At 65.2% G+C, this 20376-nt stretch overlaps 2 protein-coding genes across 4 annotated transcripts; one reads left to right on the top strand and one right to left on the bottom strand.

Moving 5' to 3' along the window:
• Positions 1–1166: 1166 nt before the first annotated feature.
• On the bottom strand, positions 1167–9336 carry LOC106048913 (serine/threonine-protein kinase 10-like). Its single transcript, XM_066983337.1, is given in 19 exon segments — positions 1167–1546; positions 1672–1785; positions 1867–1992; positions 2076–2258; positions 2336–2460; positions 2568–2705; positions 2708–2963; positions 3236–3359; positions 3507–3643; positions 3754–3909; positions 4015–5682; positions 5777–5887; positions 5975–6056; positions 6614–6808; positions 7134–7206; positions 7297–7446; positions 7618–7666; positions 7776–7940; positions 9086–9336. Coding segments are annotated over 19 exon segments (4107 nt in total). The 5' UTR covers positions 9233–9336; the 3' UTR covers positions 1167–1438.
• Positions 9337–12302: 2966 nt separating this feature from the next.
• ARID5A (AT-rich interaction domain 5A) lies at positions 12303–18639 on the top strand. Of its 3 annotated transcripts, none has more exons than XM_066983345.1 (7): positions 12303–12864; positions 14950–15136; positions 15787–15955; positions 16060–16112; positions 16184–16281; positions 16374–16596; positions 16736–18639. In XM_066983345.1, exons 2-7 carry the CDS (start codon positions 14981–14983, stop codon positions 18026–18028), a joined length of 1992 nt encoding a protein of 663 aa, XP_066839446.1. In that variant the 5' UTR covers positions 12303–12864; positions 14950–14980; the 3' UTR covers positions 18029–18639. The 3 variants fall into 3 exon arrangements, with proteins under 3 accessions (XP_066839446.1, XP_066839444.1, XP_066839445.1); XM_066983343.1 differs by lacking the exon at positions 12303–12864 and adding an exon at positions 12913–14452; XM_066983344.1 differs by lacking the exon at positions 12303–12864 and adding an exon at positions 14346–14452 and having other exon boundaries at positions 16374–16521.
• The last annotated feature ends 1737 nt before the right edge of the window (positions 18640–20376 follow it).

The following is a 20376-nucleotide window of genomic DNA, read 5'->3' on the forward strand; positions in this document are numbered from 1 at the left end:
AACACACTACTGGGCCTCATCCCACACCGAACTCATATATGGGGCATCGTAATAACACACCACGGGGCCTTATCCCACCCCTAACTCATACATGGGGCATTGTAACGCACCACGGGGCCTTATCAGCTGAATTAAGTTGCAAAACTCTTCATGCAGCCGTTCGTTGCCCACCTGAGATTCGGTGTCCCTAAACTGAGCGAGGTGAGTCCCTGGGAGAAGGGACACGCGCTGCTGTAAGCACCGGCTCTTCCCCAACCCTCCTGTATATAGAATAACGCTCAGAACAGGGAAGGAAGCCGGTCACGACGGCGTTCCCCTCCCGTCGAAGTGCCGGTGAGCCCGGGAGGAGGAAGGCAGCGCCATGGGATGGTCGCAAGAGGGCAGCGTTACCCTTCCGAGGCCCTGCGCTCCTTACCCCGGGCAGCCCCAGCACCGCGGTCCCGGTCCCGGTCCCGGTCCCGGTCCCGGTCCCAGCCACGGTCCCAGCCCCAGCCCCAGTCCCAGTCCCAGTCCCAGCGTCCTGCTTCGCCCCAGTGCCCCCCCAGCACCCCTCCAGCCTGCACCAGCACCGCCACCTGCCACCCGCATCCCCGCCTTGCCTCCCGCATCCCCAGCAGCCGCATCCCCAGCCCGTGTGGGAGCACCCCAGGGTGCAGAGCAGGAGGGCGAAACAGCCCCCCCCCCCCCCCCCCGCACCCACCTACGGGGCAGCACAAACGCCGCTGTCCCGGGGCCGCTGCCACCGGTCCCGTCCCTTCCCCTCCCCAAAAATCCCCACTGGGGTTAGGAATTGTTGGCACAGGGATGTGGTGGGATGAGAAATGGGGGGAAAAAGTCTGGTGGAGGAATGAGAGAGCGGCTGGGGGGCACCTGTTGGCCAGCCGAGGTCAGCCCGCCACAGGGAGGGAAATGGTTGGGAGAGGAAATCATTGGGATGGGGAATTTGGGGGATAAGATGTTCTCGTTAGAATGGGAAACCAGCGGCAGGAAGGGAAAGCATCATTGGAATGGGAAATCATGGCTGGGATGGGAAATTGCTGGGACGGGAAATCACCGTGATGGGAAATTGCTTTTGGGGATGGTGGTGTTGGGGATGGTGGTGATGGGGACGCTGGCAGCTCACAGCACAGGCAGGAGATTTTTAGTAAAATAATGACAAACAGGGACTTTGTTAAAGGCTGTATTTCCTCGAGGGGTAACCAGCTGGCAGGAGGGCAACACCCCTGTATCGGTGGCTTTGGGGTCAGGGGGGTGACTTCCCTGAGGGGCTTTGGGGCCGTTCTGGCTGCATGGAAGGGACCGAGGAGGGCTTGAACTCTCCCACGTCTGCCGCCCCCGTGGTCTGTGCAGCACCTCAGCATCCTGGGGCAGCCTTTGGGGTCCTTCAGTCCCACCTCGCAGAGGACGCCTGCCTCTCCCCGAAACCCCCGGTGTAGTGTCAGGAGGGGAGGTGGAAGAAGCGGCTGGTCCTGCTGCCGCCGTGGGTGCCGTGCAGCTCTCCGTGCCGCTGCGCCGGCAGCGCGTTCCCCAGCTCCTCCTCCAGCATCTGTGGGACAGAAGCAGCATTTCAGCGTCCCAGCCCTGGGTGGTGGGGAAGGCAGCCCTCCGTCAGACCCCCAGGGATGGGGTGAACGGGCTCAGGATGCTGCGGGTGTGGGGGGAACCGCTCACCTCCTTGCGAGCAGCCAGCCGCTGCTTCCACTCGCTGAGCTCCATGGCGTGCTCCTCTTCTAGCCGGCCCAGCTGCCTCCTCTCCTGCTCCTCCAGCAGCTTCATCTTCTCCCTCTGGGAGAGGCGAGGTGGCAAGGGGAAGGGATTTGCCCAGGGAGAGGTAGCGGGAGGCGCGGGAAGGCTGCTCCCCGGTACCTGCATCTGCTCCAGCTCCACCAAGCTCTCGGCCTGCTGCCGCTGCAGCTGCTGCAGCTCCTGCGCCTGCTGCTCCTGCTGCCGCCGCACCTCCGCCTGCTGCCGCCTCTCCTCCTGCTGCAGGAACTGTGGGGAGACAGCCCCCGTCACGCTGCCCATCCCCAGCCCTCCCCGGGCTTCATCCCCCCTGTGTCCCAGACAGTCCCCACCTGCTTGGCCAGCTCTCTCTGCTCGGCCCCGTTGCCCTGGCTCTTCAGGTTGCCCTTGAAGAGGGCCAGGCGCGTTTTGGCGTCGCAGCGCTGGCTTTTCAGCAGCTGGGCCCGCTCCTGGGCCTGCTGGCTCCTCAGCTCCTCCAGCGAGAGCTGGTGGAAGCGGTGCGCCCGCTCCGTGTCCTGTGCGAGGACGGGGCGGTGGGGTGACCGAGGAGCCAGGGGGCAGGCGGGACGTGGCCGCCCGGCTCCGGCCTCACCTTCTCGTGGCGCCTGCGGAGCTGCTGCCGCTGCAGCGCGTGCTGCTCCGTCACCTGCTGCCTGAAGAGCTGGTACTTCTCCTGCAGGTGCCCCTGCTCCATGCTCCACACCACCGCCTCGCGGGCTGCCGGGCGAGAGCACAGCGCCGTGACCACGACCCACCCCAGCCTCCAACCCCCCCAGCTCCCCTCCCCGGGACCCCTCCGCCTTCCTCCTCCCAGCCCCGTCCACCTCGTCGGAGGCTGTGGATCTTGCTGATGCACTCCCAGTCGATGGACGTCATCTTCTTCTTGTGCTCCTGGACCACCTTCTGCAGCGCCGCGTTGAGCTCCTGCTGCTGCTGCTGCAGGAACCGCTGCTCCTGCGGCCACCCAAAGCAGACGGTCCCCAGTGGCACGTGTCCTGGTGGCACAGCCAGGGGGGGACAGCGCCGTCCCAGACCCTCACCTCCTTCCCATCACCCTTCAGCTCCTGCAGCCTCCTCCTGCAGTCCTTCTCCTGGAGGGCCTTGAGGCGCTTGGCCTCGTCGCGCAGCCTGGCCGTGTACTTGAGCTCCTGGCACTCCTTCAGCTGCCGGTGGCGCCGCTCCCAGCTCCCCACCTCCCGGTCGTAGTACTCCTTCTTGCTCTGCCACGCAGGGGCAGGGGAAGGGTTAACGGGGGCTGCGGTGACACCCGGGCAGGGTGTCACGGAGCAGGCAGAGTCCCCTCCAAAAAGTGACCTGTGCATTGTGTCAGTGGGGCTGGGGCAACTGGGGACGTGGCCACCAAACTAACTGACACCCCCCCCCCCCCCCAAAAGCATCTCCCGCAGTGGGACCCGAGCACCTCCCTGCACGGGCTGGGGGCTGTGCACCCCTCTCTGACCCCATGGTCGCACCCAGCCCCTGTCCCCGTTACCGTCATCTCCTGCTCGATGTGGCGGAACATCTGCTCCCGCTGCTGGTGGAACCTCTGCTCCAGCTGGCTCTGCGCCCGCTGCTCCTCCTTCTGCAGCACCCGCAGCTCGCGGAGCTCCTGGCGCCTAAAGGGGGGGGCGAGCTGGGGCGGGAGGGGACTGCAAGCCTGGAAGAGGCCCCCCCCAGCCCCAGCCCCAGCCTCCCTCCTTCATCCTTCGCCCCTCATCCTCCCCAGCAGAAACCCCGAGGTCCGTGCTGCTGGCACCACTCACCGAGCCGAGCGCGTCTTCTCGTCCCTCGGCCCGGCCCTGCTGGCCGTCCTGGCGGTCGTCACGCTCACCTCCTCGCCGTCCACCACGAACCTGCGGGTTTTCCTCACCGTCCTTCGCAGCAAGGGGGGGTCCTGAGGCTGGGGGCAACGGTGGGAGCTCAGCTGACCCCCAAATCGGGCAAACCTAATGTGGAGCCCATGCAAAGGGGGGGCAGCTCTGTGGGTCACGTCACCTGCAAGCTGCTCACCTGCTGGGCTTCCCCGACGGAGGGAGAGGGCTGCGATGTCACGGGGAGGGTGCTCAGACCTTGTACGACCTCAGGGTTTTCAGTGGGAGGTGGCTCTTCTCCTTGCTTTGATGTGACGGATGGGTCCGGTGCGTCCCCTTCCCACGCTGCCCGCACCTGGGCAGAGGAGTGGACAAGAGCAGCAAAGCTCAAGGTGTTCGTGGCCTCTGGGTGTGTTCCAAGGGGCTCTGGCACCGCTCCGTGACTCTCCAAGGCGCCCACCTCCTCTTCGGGTCCATCCCTCAAAGGCCCTCCAGGAGCTGGAGCGAGCTGTGCCCCATCTCCGAGCCGTGCCCCATCTCCGAGCTCTCCGTCGTCCCCATCGTGTCCCCTCCAGCTGTTCCCATTAGCATCCCCTGGCGTGTTGTCTCTGGGGCTGTTCTCTGCTTTCTCTTCCGCTTCTTTAAGCGCCGCCGGGATCTCCACACTGGATGAATCCCCTGCTGCATTCTGGGCTCCCTCACCGACAGGTCCCCCTCTTGCAGGGGCTGCTTCCAGCTCCTCTCCCGCCGGCATCGGCTCGGCCAGGCTGGCTGCATCCCCCGCTGCGTTGGGGTCTCCAGCCAAACGCCCTTCGCCAAAGTCATCTTCCAGTTGGGCTTCTGCCGGCACCGGGGCTTCACCGGGAGAAGTTTCCACCGGAGTTTCATCATTGTTGGTGGCTTTTTCCTCCTCCCTCCCCAACTCCTGCCTAACCAGGGCCGAGGAGCCAGCGATGGGCTCGCACTCGGCTGAGTTTTTCTCCCCCTCGTTCCTCTCTCCATCCTCTCCCCGACCGGTCGGGGGCTCCTGCCCCTCCTCGAGCACTTCTGACCCCACAGCTTCCTCCTCCATCGCACGGGGCACCAATGATGCCCCCTCCTGCAGCACCCTTTCCCCCTCTGTTTTGGTGTCCTCAGGCTCCCCATCACCTCCAGGTCCCGTGGGTGCCCTCTCTGCTCCGTCCCCGTCCTTCCCAGGGCCACCTCCAGCCCCGATGGAGCCAGCCTCAACTTTCAGACCTCGCAAGGTCGCCGTGACCCAGCACTGATGCTCTGCGAGCTTCTTGAAGCTCCGGGCTTTGGTCCCCAAGGGCCACAGGTCCAGGGCCGCCACCAGCTGGGAGCTGCCCCACGGTTGCTGCTCGGTGTGGGCGCCAGCCCAGCCCAGGCGCTGCTTCGTCCTCCGTCCTCCTGGGTCCTCACCCAGCACCCCCACGGCTGAGCCTCCACACTGGTCCCCATCAGCTCCACCTGGGGGCCTGGGCAGGACCGGAGAGCTACGAGCAGCAGCATCACTTGATTCCTTTTTCTCATCAGTTTTGGGGGGTGAAACGGGGCTCAGCGGGGCTGCGAGCTGTCCCTCCGCAGGCGTTTCATCCACGGGTGCTGTATCGGTGTGTTGGCTTGCCTCCTCAGCCTCGGGTCCAAGCCGGGGTTCTTGCGTTTCAGGAAGGTCTCCCTCCTGGCTTCGCCCCGGGGGGGGCTCAGCGGGGGTGCAGGGTGTCCCCAGAGGGACGCTCCCCTCCTGCTGGCACCCCTGGATGTCTCCTCCTGCCTCCGCCGTCCCTTGGGGCGCACCCAGCGCCATCCGCTCCAAGCTGCTCGCCTCCCCCCCGTGCTGCTCCTGAGCCGTTTCTTGGGACTTGACCCCCCCGAAGAGCGACCTGCGCCGCATCAGCTTGAGGAATTCGGACGGCTTCCTCGAGGGGAGCCTCAGGGAGCCCGTGGGCATGGGCGAGTATTTCCTCCTCGCTGGCTTCAAGTCGCCGGACGCTGTCTTGCTCCTGGGCACTACCTCCGTCCGGACGGGGGGCTCCTCGCCGAGCCCCCCCGCTGGGGCTGGGGGCTGATGCTCCAGGGGCCCCCTCGGGGATGGGGGGCAGGAGGAGCCTCCGTGCTCCTGGACAGGCTGCGGGATGGACAATGGCAGGGAGGTGAGGTGAAGGGGATGGAAAGGGGAGCTGTGCCCTGCACCCACGGCACGTTGGCCGCTACTCACGCACCGAGGGGACCGGAGCTTCCTCTTCATCCTCTTCCTCCAGCACGTCTGCCCGGGCCTCGGCCACCAGCTCCCGCAGCGGCCGCTTGTCGGAGACGCCCGCCACGAAGGGATGCTGAGAAGGAGCCAGAGACAAGCAGGGATGGGGCCGGGGGCCACCACCGGGGACAGGCAGGGAAGGGACGGGACGGGGGCCACCCACCTGCAGCAGCTGCGTGGCCGACCAGCGCGCCTCGGGGCTCTTCTCCAAGGATTTCCTCAGGAAGTCCTTAAAGTCTTCGGACCTGTGGGACGGTCCCCGTGAGCACAGGGAGGGGTGCTCCCGGCCATGGTCCCCAGGGGACTCGGGGGGGTGTTGGACACCTTGGCAGAAGGTCCCCAGCCTGGTGCTGCCCACCCATGTCACCTGCCATGGGTCACGGCGGTGCGATGGGAACCCCCTGGTGCTGCGTCGTGGAGGAACCACAACCAACATCACCCATCAGTCCACGACACCATCCTGCCCGCCCCTGCCTTGGGGTCCCCATGGGACAGCTTCTCCCAGCACCACCAGCACTGGGGGGGTCGGTGACGAGTGACGGGACCTGAGGGCATGGCCGTGTGTGGCACCAGGGGAGGGTTGGATCGGGCGTCAGGAGGAATTTCTTCACGGGGAGGGCGGTCGAGCTTTGGAAGGGGCTGCGGGGGGAGTGGTGGGGTCCCTGCAGGTATCTGGGAGCTGTGGACGTGGCACTAGGGGACACGGGACAGTGATGGGGCTCAGGTCAGGTTGGTGAGCTCGAAGGTCTTCTCCGTGCCGGGCGACCCCAGGGGGCTCACCACGCGCTGCGTGGGGACTCACCACCTCTTGGGGTGACGCAGGGTGGGCGGCTGGGACTTGGCGATCTTCAGCAGCACCCGCAGGGGGTTCAGCTCGTGGTGGGGGGGCTCCATCTCGGCCATCTCGATCAGCGTGATGCCCAGGGACCAGATGTCGGCCTTGTAGCCGTAGGGGTTCTCCTTGGACGTCTCACACTGCACCACCTCCGGGGCCATCCTGCGCACAGGAGCGAGGGGAAGGGGCCAAGCCTGCCCGTGCTGGAGCTGGCGCCTCCCTTTGAAACCAGCCCCGGGCTCCTTCCCCTCGGAGATCTGACCTCTGACACCCCCAGCACCACCCCGGGGGGCTGTCACCCACCAGCAGCCCCACTTCCCTCCGTGCTCTTGAGAAACCCAGCCTGGGACCGGCGCTGGGTCTGGCCGAGATGCTCCAGGGGTTGCAGCAGGAGCGAAGCTGGTGGCGAGCAGCCACAGAAGGCGCAGGATGCTCGGGACACCCCAAAACCCCACCATCCCCCCTGGGATTTCCACCCTGCACCTACCAGTACGGGGTGCCAATGAAGGACGCCCGGCGCTGGATGGTGCTGGAGTTTTTAGCAGAGACGCCGAAATCGGCTGCAGCGCAGAAAGCGGGGCTTAGAGGGGACCCTCGGGGCAGAAAACACCCCCGGGGGGGTCCTGTCCTCGCGTCCCCCCGGGGCTCACCCAGCTTGATGTCCCCATCGAGGGTGAGCAGGACGTTGCCGGCCTTCACGTCGCGGTGGATGATCTTGCAGCCGTGCAGGTACTGCAGTGCCAGCAGCAGCTGCTTGCACGCCGCTCGGATCTGCTCCTCCGTCAGCCCCTTCTCCAGCTCTGCCGGCAGCAAAAATGAACCCCGCCACTAATGAAACACACCCCCCCTCCCGGCTGCACCCTGACCCTTCCTGCAGGTCCCACACCTGCCTCAAAATACCTCAAAATTTGCCAATCCCCCTTCCCACCCCTCCGACAGCCGCGCTTGTAACCCGGAGAGCGTTTATTTACCCAAAATCGCTGCATCCACGGCCCCGCCGGGACAAAACTCCACCAAGATCTGCGGGAAAGAGCTGAGTTTTCCACCTAAAATCTGCAAGCGTGCCCTTGCCAGCCCCAAACCCCCGTCCCCGAGGACGCTTCGCCCCTGCCGTGTCCCCGCCGCTCACCCAGAGCCGCCCGTCCCAGTAGAGCGCGTCCAGGAGCTTGGTGATGTTGGGGTGGTCGCAGCCCGCCAGGATCTCGATCTCCACCGCGTAATCCTCCAGCTCCTCCTCGCTCGGCGTCTCGATCACCTTCGCCGCCGCCAGCGCCCCCGTCGCCTTGTTTTGTGCCTGGGGGAGAGGTTTTCCGCCTGCCCGACAGCACTGGGGGGGCACTGGGAGCGTGTCCGGGGCCTCTGGGCGCTGCTGGAGGGCACTGGGGGGGAGCTGGGGGTCTCTCGGTGGCAATGGAGGGCACCGGGAGGTGCAGAAAGTGCTGGGGGGCTTTGGGGAGCTCTAGGGAGCACTCTGGGGGGCTCGAGGCAGTACTGGGGGGCACAGGGTTTGTATGCAAGCTGTTAGTACTGGGGGATACTGGGAGGGCTCTGGGAAGCACTGGGGGGCACTGGGATTGTATTACGAGGTGCCGGACAGCATTGGGGGGGGCGCTGGGGGGGGTCTCGGTGGTACTGGGTGGCACTGGAAGGGACCCAGGGGTCTCTAGGTACCAGTGGGGGACACTGGGAGGTTATCGAAGGTCTGTAGGCAGCACTGGGAGGCACTGGGATTGTACTGTGAGGTACTGGGGGGCACTGGGGGGCCCTGCAGGTTTAAGGGGGCATCTCAGCACTGCAGCCCACCCCAGCAGCAGCCTGCATGGGTTTGGGGCCGGGGGAAGAGGGGGATTTGCCCCATCCCTGCTGCCTGGCGCCCACCCCAGGTCACCGGGTGCTACAAGGAGGCATTCGGCCACCCCCCCACCCCCCCCCCAAAAAAAAAAGAGCCGGTGCCGAAGGGAAGGGGATGGTTTAGAAGTGGGGCCATTGTGCACCCCCAGCCCTGGTGCCGGAAGGCGGCTGCTGCTGCTTTGGGGCCGGAGAGCAGCAAATCGGGTTTCCTGCCTCTGCACCGCGGTGGCAGCGATGGTGCAGGAGGAAAACATCCCTGCTGCGCCCCACCGCTGGAACGGGGGCGGCGAGCGGTGGCCCGTGGGGACCCAAAACGGGGCTCCCCCCACGCCAGGAGGCGTGGATGGGGCTGCACTGAGCCAACGCTCAGGGACCTGCACCCTGCCACCCCCTGCTAGAAATCTGGGGCCATTTCGAAGGTTTCTGGCTTGCTGCATGATGGCGATGAGCTCCGCGCTTGATGGAGCACGGAGGATGAAAAAAAGAAGAAGAAGAAAAAGAAAAGAAGAAGAAAAAGAGAAGAAAAAAGCGCGTTTCCAGAATCCTCGGGGACCGGCGGTGGTTTTTGGCTGCTCGTTTCCCCCCTACCTTGAAGACCTTGCCGAAGGCCCCGTCGCCCAGCTCGCCCAGCACCAGCCAGGCCTCCTCGGGGTCGACGTCCCGCTTGACATGCTCGCACCGCCTCGGCTTCTTCTTCTCCGGACCCAAGCGGAAAAGCCTCCGGAGGAAAGCCATGGGGCTGGGGGCTCAGGGGGGGCCGGCGGCCACCCCCATGCGTGGGGCCGGGGCTCGCCCCGGGGGTCTCGGGCTCCCCTGCGAGGCGCCGTGGCAGCCCGCGCTCTTCCTGCCCCGCTCAGGAAGCGGCCTCGCGGAGGGCGCAGGATGTGCGGAGGCTGCAGGCGGAGGCTGAGCGGCGGAGGCCGTAGAGAAGAAGCTGCGCTGCCCCAGGGTGGGGGTTCGGGGTGTGTAGGGGCACCCAAGGGTGCTGCCTGCACCCGCCCCCTGCAGACACCCCGCTCCTTTGGGGGCTCCGTGCCCCCCCCGTGCGCGGCGGCTCCATCGCCACGCAGCAGGTGCGCATGCATCCAGGTGCTCGTGCCGACGGGTCCCCTTGTCCCCAAGCGCTTTGGGGGCATTAAAAGCAGGTTTGCTGCTCTGACAACAACCCCCCCCTCACCGAGCAGGGTGGGTTCGGGGCGCCCACCCAGGGCCGTGGAGATGGGATGGAGCCACCGGGAGCCCCCCGGGTCAGGGGCACAGAATTGGCCGGGCAGGGCTGAAACAGTGCCCAGAGGGGTGGGGCAGCCCTACACGGCCCCATGGGGGTTTCCTCGGGCCCCCCGGTGCTAATTGGTTTTAATCAATTAATTGCCGTCGTTAATCACGGTGTCATTAGTTACCCGGGGAGGTTTCATCGGGTTGTGCTCCCCACGCGTACCGGACTGCTCCGTGCCCACACGCCCGGTGGCTTTGGCCCCGGGGAGGTGACCGTGGGGGGGGGACAGCTCGGGGGGGCCCCAGGGCCACAACAAACCCGCTGGCGGCCGCTTACACCCCAAGGGGGTGTGGGCGCATCCCCCTCACCCCCCCCGACCTATTTGTACCCCCAGGCAAAAGCTTTTCCTTCCCAGAGGAAAACCCAGCAGCCAGGCTTCCACTTTGCACTTCTGATTTTCCTTTTCCTTTTTTTTCCTTTCTTTCACTTCCCTTTTTTCTCTTTTTCCCATTTTTTCCTGTTTTTTTCTTTTTCCCTTTTTTCTTTTTCTTGTCTTCTTCCTTTTTCCCTTTTCTCTTTTTTCCCTTTTTCCTTTTTTCCCTGCTTTCTTTCCCCCTTTCCCTTTTTTGCCCTTTTCCCTTTTTTCCTTCCTTTTTTCCCTTTTCCCCTTTTCCCTTTCTCCCCTTTGCACTTCCCCCCGTTTTTCTTTGTCCCCTTTTCCTTTTTTCCCTTCTTTTTCCCCTTTCTCTCTTTTTCTCTTTCTTTCTTTCTTTCTCTCTTTCTCTCTTTTTCTTTCTTTCTCTCTTTCTCTCTCTCTTTCTTTCTCTCTTTCTTTCTCTCTTTCTCTCTTTCTTTCTCTTTCTCTCTCTCTTTCTTTCTCTCTCTCTTTCTTTCTTTCTTTCTTTCTTTCTTTCTTTCTTTCTTTCTTTCTTTCTTTCTTTCTTTCTTTCTTTCTTTCTTTCTTTCTTTCTTTCTTTCTTTCTTTCTTTTCCTTCCTTCCTTTTCCTTTTCCTTTTCCTTTCCTTTCCTTTTCCTTTTCTCTCCCCTTTCCCTTTTTTCTTTTTTCCTTTTTTCCTTTTCCCTATTTTTTCCCTTTTCCACTTCTTTCCCTTTTCTCCTTTTCACCTCTTTTCCCTTATTTCCTTTCTTTTTTTTTTCTTTTTCTCCTTTTTCCCTTCTTACCCCCCCCCCTTTTCCCCTTATTTCCCTCCCCTATATCCCCAGCAGACCGTGGCAGGACCCCGGGGTGCTGTGCCCAGGGCTGACCCCCAGCACCTCTCAGCACCCCGTGACCCCAGCGCTGCCTCGACCCCTCCCCAGCCGCTCGCTGCTTCCCCCGAGCAGGGCGGTAAAAACCCAAACCCACTGGGGGGAGATTTTCCCTCGCGGGCTGGCCCCCACCGGGGGGGCTCACCCTTACATTCGGTGTTTCCCAGCCTGACGCCGGCCCCTAGCGGCACATTTGTCGCTCCCAAACCCTTTGCGGGTCCCAGGAGGCTTCGCACAAGGGGAAACTGAGGCACGGGGCGGGCAACGCGATGCGGGGCCCTGACCTCCTCCCGATAACCCCCCCCCCTCCACACACGAATAGAAACCGGAGCCGGGAATAGAAAGCAGAGGTTTGGGGTTTTTTAGCTCTTTTTCGCCGTAACACACCGTATTATTGGGGTAATTTTGCTGCCCCAACTTCCTGCCGCGGTCGGGGCGATGCCGCCCGGATCTGCCCCGGCATCGCCGCGTCCCAGCGGGGCTCAGCACCGGGGGGTCCCGGGGGGGGGGGCAGCGTGGGGGCGAGGTGCTCCGGCTGCGACACGGCGGGGGGGTTGGGGGGGGGCTTTAAATTCCCCATCCCAGCAATGAGCGTTCACCCCGGGAATAAAAATAACAAAAACTTTTATTCCGATGGCACAGGCTGGGGGCTGCGGGGTGGGGGGAACCAGGGCCGGGGGGGCCACACTTGTCCCCCCCCCTCCCCCCCCCCCCAATTTCTCCCCTCTTGGTGAATCTCACGGGAGGCCCCTTGCGAGCAGGGGGGGGACGAGGGATGGCTTTCGCTCTGACTGCTGCTGAGTCAAGCCCAAGCGGGAGCGTTCCTGGAACGAAAGGGTTAATGTCACACCCCAAAGCCCCCCCCCCTCCGGTCCCCCCCCTTTCCCTCCCCCCGGGCTCAGCCCGCTTCTCCCTCTCCCCCCACCCCACTGCCTTTTGGGGGGTATCAGTCCCCCCCGGCTGTCCCCTGCCCAGCGGCTCCTTTGCCCCTTTCCTAGCCCAAGGTGTGGGGGGGGGGGGGGACAGGAGCGAAACGTCCCCGTCCCCCTCGACCCCCCCCAGTTCTGCTTTTTCTGGCTGTTTGGCCCCAAATGAGTCACCGGGGGATTTTTATTTTTTTTTCGGGGCTCTTTCACAACCCGGCGGGGGGGGATTCTCGGCCGGGATGCCGAGGGGTTGAGCACCCATGGGTGCTCCCGCAGCTCCCATGGGTGCTCCAGCAGCCCCCCCCGGCCCCTGTTTGCAGGTGGCGGGACCGCGGCACCCGGGCTGGGGACCAGGGACAAGGCACGGTCCCTCTCGGTGGCACGGAGCCGCCGTCCCTGGAAAGCAGCACCCAGCACCAGAGCGGTGCCGGGGGCTCGCTCCCGCTTTACCCGACGGTCCCAGCTCCGGGGGTGCAGGGGGGGGGACACGCACCGGTGGCTCGGTCCCCATTTCCAGCCCCAGAGGGACACCGGGCAGGGACAACGCACCGGTGCCAACTCACAGCCGACACACCGAGCTGGGGGTGCGAAGCCACCCGGGGAGCAGGGGGGACGAGGGCCACGCACCCACCGGCACCCAGGGCACGGGGACCCGGCCCCGGTGATGTCCCCAATGCCCCGGGAGCATCACCGGGACTGGGGCTGGGGGGGCTGGAGCCGGAAAGTCCGGCACAGTCATACAGCAAGGTGCCGGCTGCCGGTTGGCGAGAGCCTCGAAAAGCCCGTCCGTTCCGGTAAGGAAAGAGTCAATCGCACACGCAGAGCCACACACGCCACTTCCCTGAGTGGGGATGAGTCATCCTCAGCCCTTCATCCCCGTCCCAGTAACACCAGCAGCCCCACAGCGCTCTTCCTCCGGCCGCCCATGAGCCGCTCGGCCTTCGCCTCCTGAACCGGTGAGTGCCGGGGGGCACCGGGCTGGGGGGGGGGGGGGCACCACGCGGCCCCCGCCCCACGGGCACGCTGCGTGGGGCCGAACACGAGTGGGCTCCGGGCACGGGGTCCCGGCGATGAGCCCGGAGCGAACCCAACGGCACCGAGCCCCCCACTTTTTGGGGGCTGCCCCCCCCGCCTTGTTTTGGCGAGGGGCTGGGGCTGGGGTGGCGGCGGGCGCGCGGCGGCGGTGGGCGCAGGGTGGCAGCGGGCCCGCGGTGACTTCATGCGTTACTCACCCGCCTGGCACCGGGCCCGCGCTATTCCCGGCCGTGACGCCCCCGGCGTTCGCCCCGGCCGCCGCCGGTCACCGGGAATTTGGGGGAGCGTGGCGGGATCACGGGAGCATCCCGCAGGCCTTCGACCGGGGAGCGCGGTGCCGCGGGGGGCACCGGAGTTTGTTTGTCTCAAACTTTCCTGCTTTGCTACAGCGCAGCTTTCCCGCGCCCGTTTTCTTCTTTGCCCCCAAAGTGGCGGCTTTTTGCCCCAAAAGCCCCCGGCCCCCCCTGCGCTCGGGGCAGCCGCGCGCCGGTTTCCTGCTTTTTTCGCAGAAAGGGAGGAAATCGCGTCAGCCCCGCCGCGCTCGCAGTGCCGGGAACCGGGCGTGAGCCGGGAAATCACAGCCGGGGCCCGGGCTGTGCACGCGCACGTTCACGCGTGTTTCTGCGTGTGCACGCGCGTGGCTGCACGCACCCCACACGGGCACAGCGTGTGCCCCGCGGCACCCACACGTGAGCACTGGCACGCACATGGGTGCGCTCAGCTGGACCCGCATGCACACGCTTCTACTCACACGCACACGCCTAAACTCACACTTACACGTCTGTACTCACACGCATGTGTCTGTACTCACACGCACACACCTATACTCACACGCACACCTATACTCACACACACCTATACTCACATGCACACACCTATGCTCATATGCACACGCCTCTACTCACATGCACACACCTATACCCACGTGCACACACCTATACCCACGTGCACACACCCACACTCACGCACACACCTATACTTACACACACGCATGTCAGCGCATACCTGCACACGTGAGCACGCTGGCACATGTGTGCCCAGCCTGGCACACGCGTGTACAGCCCCTGGGCACGCGCCCAGCTGCACCCGCACCCACCCACCGCGATGCACGACCCACCTGCACACGCCCGCCTGAACACACGCGCGTGCACGCACGCACACACACGTGTTCACACACACACACGTGTTCACACACGCACTGAACACGCCTGCACACGTGTGCACACGCACGAAGCCGCGCGCACACGCACATGCACCTCCCCCACGCACACGCGTGCACAAACATTCACCCCCACGCACCCCCTTGCACACGCGTGCTCCCCGCGCCCCCCCTCCCGCGCACGCACGGGCGGCAGGACTACAACCCCCAGCGTCCCTTTCGCCAGCGGGGACGAGCAGCGCGGCCGCCCAATCGGCGGCGGGGGCGTGGATGCGCCGCCCAATCGGCGGCGGGGGCGTGGCGGCACCGCCCAATAGGCGGGCAGTCACATGGCGCGGCGGCGGCGGCGGGTGAGCGGCACCGGCACCGGGACCCCCCCCACCCCGGGACCCCCCCCCCCCGGGGCTGCGCCCCCCGAGCTCGGAGTATTCGGGGTGGCCGCCCCTTCCCCCCACCCCCTCAACCCCTCCACCGCCTTTTTAAAATTTTTTTAACCATTTTCGGAGGGTTTTCCCCCAAAAGTTGGCGCTGGGCAGGGAGGGGCAGGGAGGGGCAGGCGGGGGGGGGTGGGCAAAATTGATTATTTTTTGGGGGGAGGGGTGTGAAAGAAGTGGGGGGGGGGGGGGAGAGACCCCGGTGGGCGACCCCCTGGTGCGAAGCGTCCCGCTTGCTCCTTATTTGGGTGGGGAGCGCGAATTTGGGGGGATCTTGCCCTTTTTCCCCATATTTGGGGGGGGGGGGGGGGGAGGGAGCAGCGACGATTTGGGGAGGGGGGGGAGTGGCGATCTGGGGGGGATCTTGCCCATTTTCCCCATTTCTCACCTTTTTTCCCCCCCCCTCTCGGCAGGGCTCACCGTGAGGGCGCCGCCGCTCCCCGCATGGAGGACAGCCGGGAGCAGCCCCCCGGCCCCGCCGAGCCCCCCGCCACCCTACAGAGCCCGGGGGCCACGCCGCCGCCCCCCGCCCCGCAGCAGCCGCCCCCCGTTTCGGGGCAGACCCCCGGGCACGAGCCTCCCGCGCCGGCCTCCGACGGGGTGAGAAAGCGAGGAGGAAGAGGAGGAGGGCGCGGTTCCCAGTTTTGGGGGGAAAAAGAGCAAAATTGGGGTGCCGTCGCAAAGCCCGATGGAGGCGGGGGGGCCCCGGGGGTGTGGGTCCGGCGGGTTTTAGGGTTTGTGGCCCCGCGGCCGCGCCGCTCCCCGGCGGCCTCTGTTTAAAAACGAGCCTCGAAATAGTTCGGCCGTTGAAACGCCGCGGCTGTCACAAGCGGTTAAAAGAATAGAAAGAAGAAGAAAAAGTACTTTGGGAGCCGAGCAGCTGCTTTGCCCAAAAATAGCAACAAGTTTTATAACTCCGGAAAATGTAGAACAAACAAACGAGAAACGTTTTTAGCTGAGAAAGGAGGCGGGGGGGTAAGGGGGGTGGGGGGGGGGACGGAGCAAGAATTTCTGCCCTTCTGTTTTCCTGGAAGCCGGTCCTCGTGTTCTCGCACGGCTCCAGCGCTTTGACCAACTTGGCCGCCTGCCCGGGCTGCCGAGTAACGGACGGAGAGCTCAGAAAATGCCCCCGGGCTGCAAAGGGGGGATGGGGTGGGGGGGGCTCCTGCCCTGCCTCAGTTTCCCCTCCAGGACCTTTCTGTGCCCCCCACCCCGGGGTGCGGGGTCCCTCCTGACCGCTGTGTCCCCAGGAGCCGCCGCTGCCCGAGGATGGCCCCGAGCGGCCGAAGGCGTCCGAGGAGGACGCGGTGGCCAGCGGGGAGAAGGAGGAGGAGGAGGCCTTCCTCGTCAGCCTCTACAAGTTCATGAAGGACCGGCACACGCCCATCGAGAGGATCCCCCACCTCGGCTTCAAGCAGAGTACGGCCCCCACGGGGCAGGGGGGAGCCTTTTTGGGGGATTGAGGGCTCGGAGCGGGGCTGGCGGGCGCTGCGCCCTGCTGACGCCTTCTCCTCTCTTCCCAGTTAACCTCTGGAAGATTTACAAGGCGGTGGAGAAGCTGGGGGCCTACGAGCTGGTAAGCGGCTGGGGAGCACCCACGGGGGCCGTCCGGGGGTTTGGGCAGGGGTTAACCCGTCCCCACTGCAGGTAACGGGGCGACGGCTCTGGAAGAACGTCTACGATGAACTCGGGGGCAGCCCCGGCAGCACCAGCGCGGCCACTTGCACCCGGCGCCACTACGAGAGGTAGGGGGGCAGCGGCCCCGCTCCGTGCCTCAGTTTCCCCTCCCTGGGATTCGTCCGAGGCCGGCGCTCACGGCCGCCCGCTCGCCCCGCAGGCTGGTCCTCCCGTACGTGCGGCACCTCAAGGGCGAGGACGACAAGCCGCTGCCCCCCAGCAAGCCCCGCAAGCAGTACAAGGTCTCCAAGGGCGCCGAGACGGGCGAGAAGAGCAGGAGGAGCAAGAAGGAGAAGGGCCGGGAGCAGGTGCGCAGCCCCATGGGGCTGGGATGGAGCGTGGGAGCAGCCCCCAACCCCCCGGAGACTTTTCCTCCATCCCAGGCACGTGGGAGGACGTGGAAGAGCTGGGGCAGGAGGAGAGCAGAGGACTGAGCCTCCGGCAGTGGAGGACACCGGGGGGGAACCCAGTGGGGTGGGCGGGGGGCCCAGCACCCCCACCCCAACTTCCCTTTGGTTGCAGATGCCGCCGGAGAAGGCGAAGCCTGAGGCTGTGGCCACCCCTGGAGGCAGCAAGGAGGAGCCGGCGGAGGCCCCGGAGCGAGGCCGACCGGCCGAAGGACGCGCCAGCCCCGCGGCCCCAGCCCCGAGCCCCTCAGCGGGGTGTGCGGGCACCTGCAGAGCGCACACGGAAGCCTACAAACGCCTCTTCTCCAGCTTTTACTCCAAAGGCAACCACCCCATCATGTCCCCGCTGGCCAAGAAGAAGCTGCTGGCCCAGGTGAGCAAGGCCGAGTCCTTGCACTGCCACAAGCGCCACTGCCCAGAGGGCCGGCGGGGGGCGAGCGACGCTCACCCCAGCACAAGCCCCGAGCCCCCCCGGCCAGCAGAGGAGCGGAGGAGCCCGGAGCCTCCTGGATTTAAGGATCCATCCCGAGGCGGCAGGAGCGAGGCGGGATCCGTCCCCAGCGCCTCCCCCGGGGGGAGAGACAGCCAGCCCTACCCCAGAGCCGAGGAGGGGGGCCCCGCGCCCGCCGTCTTCACCGGCTACTTCCACGCCTACCACAACAAGGTGCTGAAGCCCGTGAGCTGCCACCCCCTCGGGGGCTACTTCTCCAGCTTGAAGGATTTTTTGGAGCCGCAGCCGGAGGACACGGAGCAGCCCCAAGACCTGCGGAGCAAAGCGGGGCAAGCGTGGAGCGGGGAGGGCCCGCGGGCGGCCGCTTTCACCGCCGTTAAATCCTGCCGGGTGCCCCCCGGGGCCGGCTTCGCGCCACCGACGCAGAGCCCCGCGGTGCCGGGGGGCAAGCGGAGCCGCGAGGACGAGGCTTTCGGCCCCGGCAAGAAGCTGCGGGCTGTGTCCCCCTTCGTCAAGGAGCCCGAGGGCAGGGACAAGGGCGCTGGCTCGCCCAGGGGCCAGCAGGTGCTGGCCAAGCCCAAAGCCATCGTGCCCGGTCCCGGCTACGCCGCCCCGCTGCCCGCTGTGCCTCCAGCCCCGGACGTTTACAAGGGAGCGATGCTGCGGTTCCCGGTGAGCTTCGCCAACCCGCTGGAGCACCTCAAAACCCCGGCGGCGCCGCTGATGCCGTCCCTCTCCGTCAACCCCTTCGTCATCCCTGCTTTCCCCAGCCCTTTGATAGCCGCCTCCACGCAGCCCTCTGACCTGTGCCGGCCGCTGGCGACCGGCCCTGGGCACTACCCCACGTCCTACGAGAGCTCGCTGCAGCACCGGCTCTACCCCGTGGCGACGTGGCACAGCCAGCCCACCTACGCCACCCCGCACGCATCGGCCTTCCACCGCAATGCCAAGCTGTAGGGTTTTCGCCCCGATCCGGACCGGCCTCGGCCTCGCAGACAGGTGGCCGCGGGGGTGCCGCGGTGGCCGGAGCCCATCGCCGCTTCAGAGCCGCCGCGTCCCGCGGCAGAGACGAGCTGAGCTGGACCGTGTCGTTTTTAACTTCTGATCTTAGAGCTGTTTGTATCTGCCATCGTTCGCCGGTGACTTAACTTCCAATATCACAAGGTTATATATATATTATATATATATAAAAAAAGGGAGCAAAGCGAGCTGCAGGTTTCTAGTTTGTTAGAGAGGCCGTGCCCCGTGCAGTTTCACGTGGCCAACGCCGAGAGGAGGCAGAGCCGAGCGGTGGCTCTCTGCCATCTCACCAGGATGCTCTGTAACTCCCTGGGCACACGGCCCCTGCTCACTCCTAGGAAGCAATGCAATTTTATTTTTAAACGACATTGCCTCGAGCAGGGGGTTCCTGAGGTTGGTCAGGGGCTCGGGACCGCGGCAGAAGCATCCGTGAGAAGCGCGCCGGCCGCTCCGCTCGCTGCCGCCACGCACCTCCAACAGCCCAAGGGGCTGAGCCGGTGGCAGAAGGCAGCATCCCAAAATAAAACTGGCTGGATGGTCCCAACCTGGCGGTGTTTGGGGTGTCCTTGATTTCTGGGATTTTCGGGGCGGGGTTGGGGGGCGGACCAGCCTCACCCTTGCAGGTGTTTCGCAAGCTGTGGGGAACAGGCTGAGACCTACCTGCGGGGCTTCCCCTGTCCCGTGGGGAAGGAGGGGTTTTCCTGCACTGTTTTTGGCAGCTTTTTGCCAGCCCCGGGGAATCTCAGCTGTTTCCTGGAGCATCTGTGTGCCCAGCTGCGGGTGCCGTAGGGCTGAGGGCAGCGCAGTGATGGCCCCACAGGGAGGCCTCCTGGCTCCGAAGCGCTCCTGCGTGGCTGAGAACATCTGGGAGGGGACAGATGGACAGCCAGGCAGGCAGGCAGCACCTTGGACGTGAGCTGGGGAAGAGAGGAGCACGCTGGTGGCGGCCAGATGGCCCAGGACAACTCCAGAGGAAGGAGCAAACCCGCACAGACCTGCACAGCACATCTCCAGCTGCTTTCTGCCTCTGGGAGCTCCCGATGAGCCTTTGCAAACGACCTGAACTCTTCACGGGGCCCTCAGGACTCATTTCTCGTGTGCCGGCCACTCCCCACGAGAGCGGCTGCTGACTGCGATCCTGGCGCCTTGCTGTGAGCCGGGGAAAGGGCGGCGAGACGGTGGCACGTGCTCATCCCCAGCGAGGGTAACGGCTTCGGGTGGAGAAACGGGGCAGCAGCAGTAAATCGGCTTTGAAGAACCACTTCTGCTGCTTCCACAGAAAGCAGAAAAAGAGCTCAAGTTATCCCCAAGCAGTACTGGTCACTGGGACGCCTTTAGGGTTAAGACTTGGTGAGAGGAGTTGTCATCGCTGCTGAAACAGGGAGCAGCTTTCTGCAGCACCGTGGAGCCAGCCAGTTCTGGGTCCTCCAGCCTGGGCGTCAGACACACGCTGCTGGCTGCCCCGGCACTCCTTGTGCCCCAAGCGTTGCCACCAAAACGCGTACAGCTCGGTGAGCCCCAGGGCTCGAGTGCTCCCTCAGAGCTGCCGCACTCCCTCTGCGCCTGGGAGCGAGGGCACCGGAGCGAAATGGGAGACGCCCCCCACCCCTCAGCCTCACTGCAGCAGGGAAATTGTGACGTGAAGCCTAGGAAAGAGCTGGGCTGCTTGAAAACACGGCAGGGCGGCAGCTGACCAAGCTTTCAGGAGCCGTGCACACGCTTCTGTCCGTAGGTCTCTCAGTTGAAGTTCGTCCAGGCTGCGTTTTGCCCCAATCCATCCCCAGGGGGGCTGGTAGAGCTGCGCCCCGTGGCCACCCCTCACCCGCAGCAGGTCTCGGTGTCCCTCGCGCAGCCGCGGTGCAGGAAGCGAGCCGAGACCCAGCCGGTCCCCGCTTGGTGCTGGCTCCCGTCGGAAAGGTCCCCGTGCTTTTTGGGAGGTGCAAGGCCACCTGGGGAAGAGGAAAAACAGGAGGAGGTGGCGCATTTTGCACCTCGGGGCATCCAGTCCCCTTTTTAACCAAAGCGAGCCCCCGACTCGGTGCAGGTAGCAGCGGTTAGCAGCAGGGCTCGGAGCAGGACCAGGGTAAAGTCAGGAGAGCAATGGGTCCGCAGCCGCCTGCTCAGCTGGGCGCTGCCTGGCCTCCCAGTTACAACCCCGAGGATATTTGGATACAACCTCCCCTGGCAGAGGCTTTGCCCGGACTGAACCCGGATGGCTGGCAAAGTAAAACCTTGCCAACTTCTCCGCAAAACCCCGGGGAAAAGAGGTGAGGTGAGGCAGGCCC

The sequence above is a fragment of the Anser cygnoides genome, chromosome 26 (genome assembly GCF_040182565.1).
Source record: "Anser cygnoides isolate HZ-2024a breed goose chromosome 26, Taihu_goose_T2T_genome, whole genome shotgun sequence".
Taxonomy (NCBI): Eukaryota; Metazoa; Chordata; class Aves; order Anseriformes; family Anatidae; genus Anser; species Anser cygnoides.

Bases quoted from the DNA above. Each gene is read 5' to 3' on its own strand.
- ARID5A (XM_066983343.1), top strand. From the start codon at position 14,373: ATGCGCCGCCCAATCGGCGGCGGGGGCGTGGCGGCACCGCCCAATAGG. The intron at 15,137-15,786 runs GTGAGAAAGCGA...CTGTGTCCCCAG, and splicing joins CCGCGCCGGCCTCCGACGGG to GAGCCGCCGCTGCCCGAGGA. The intron at 15,956-16,059 runs GTACGGCCCCCA...CTCTCTTCCCAG, and splicing joins CCACCTCGGCTTCAAGCAGA to TTAACCTCTGGAAGATTTAC.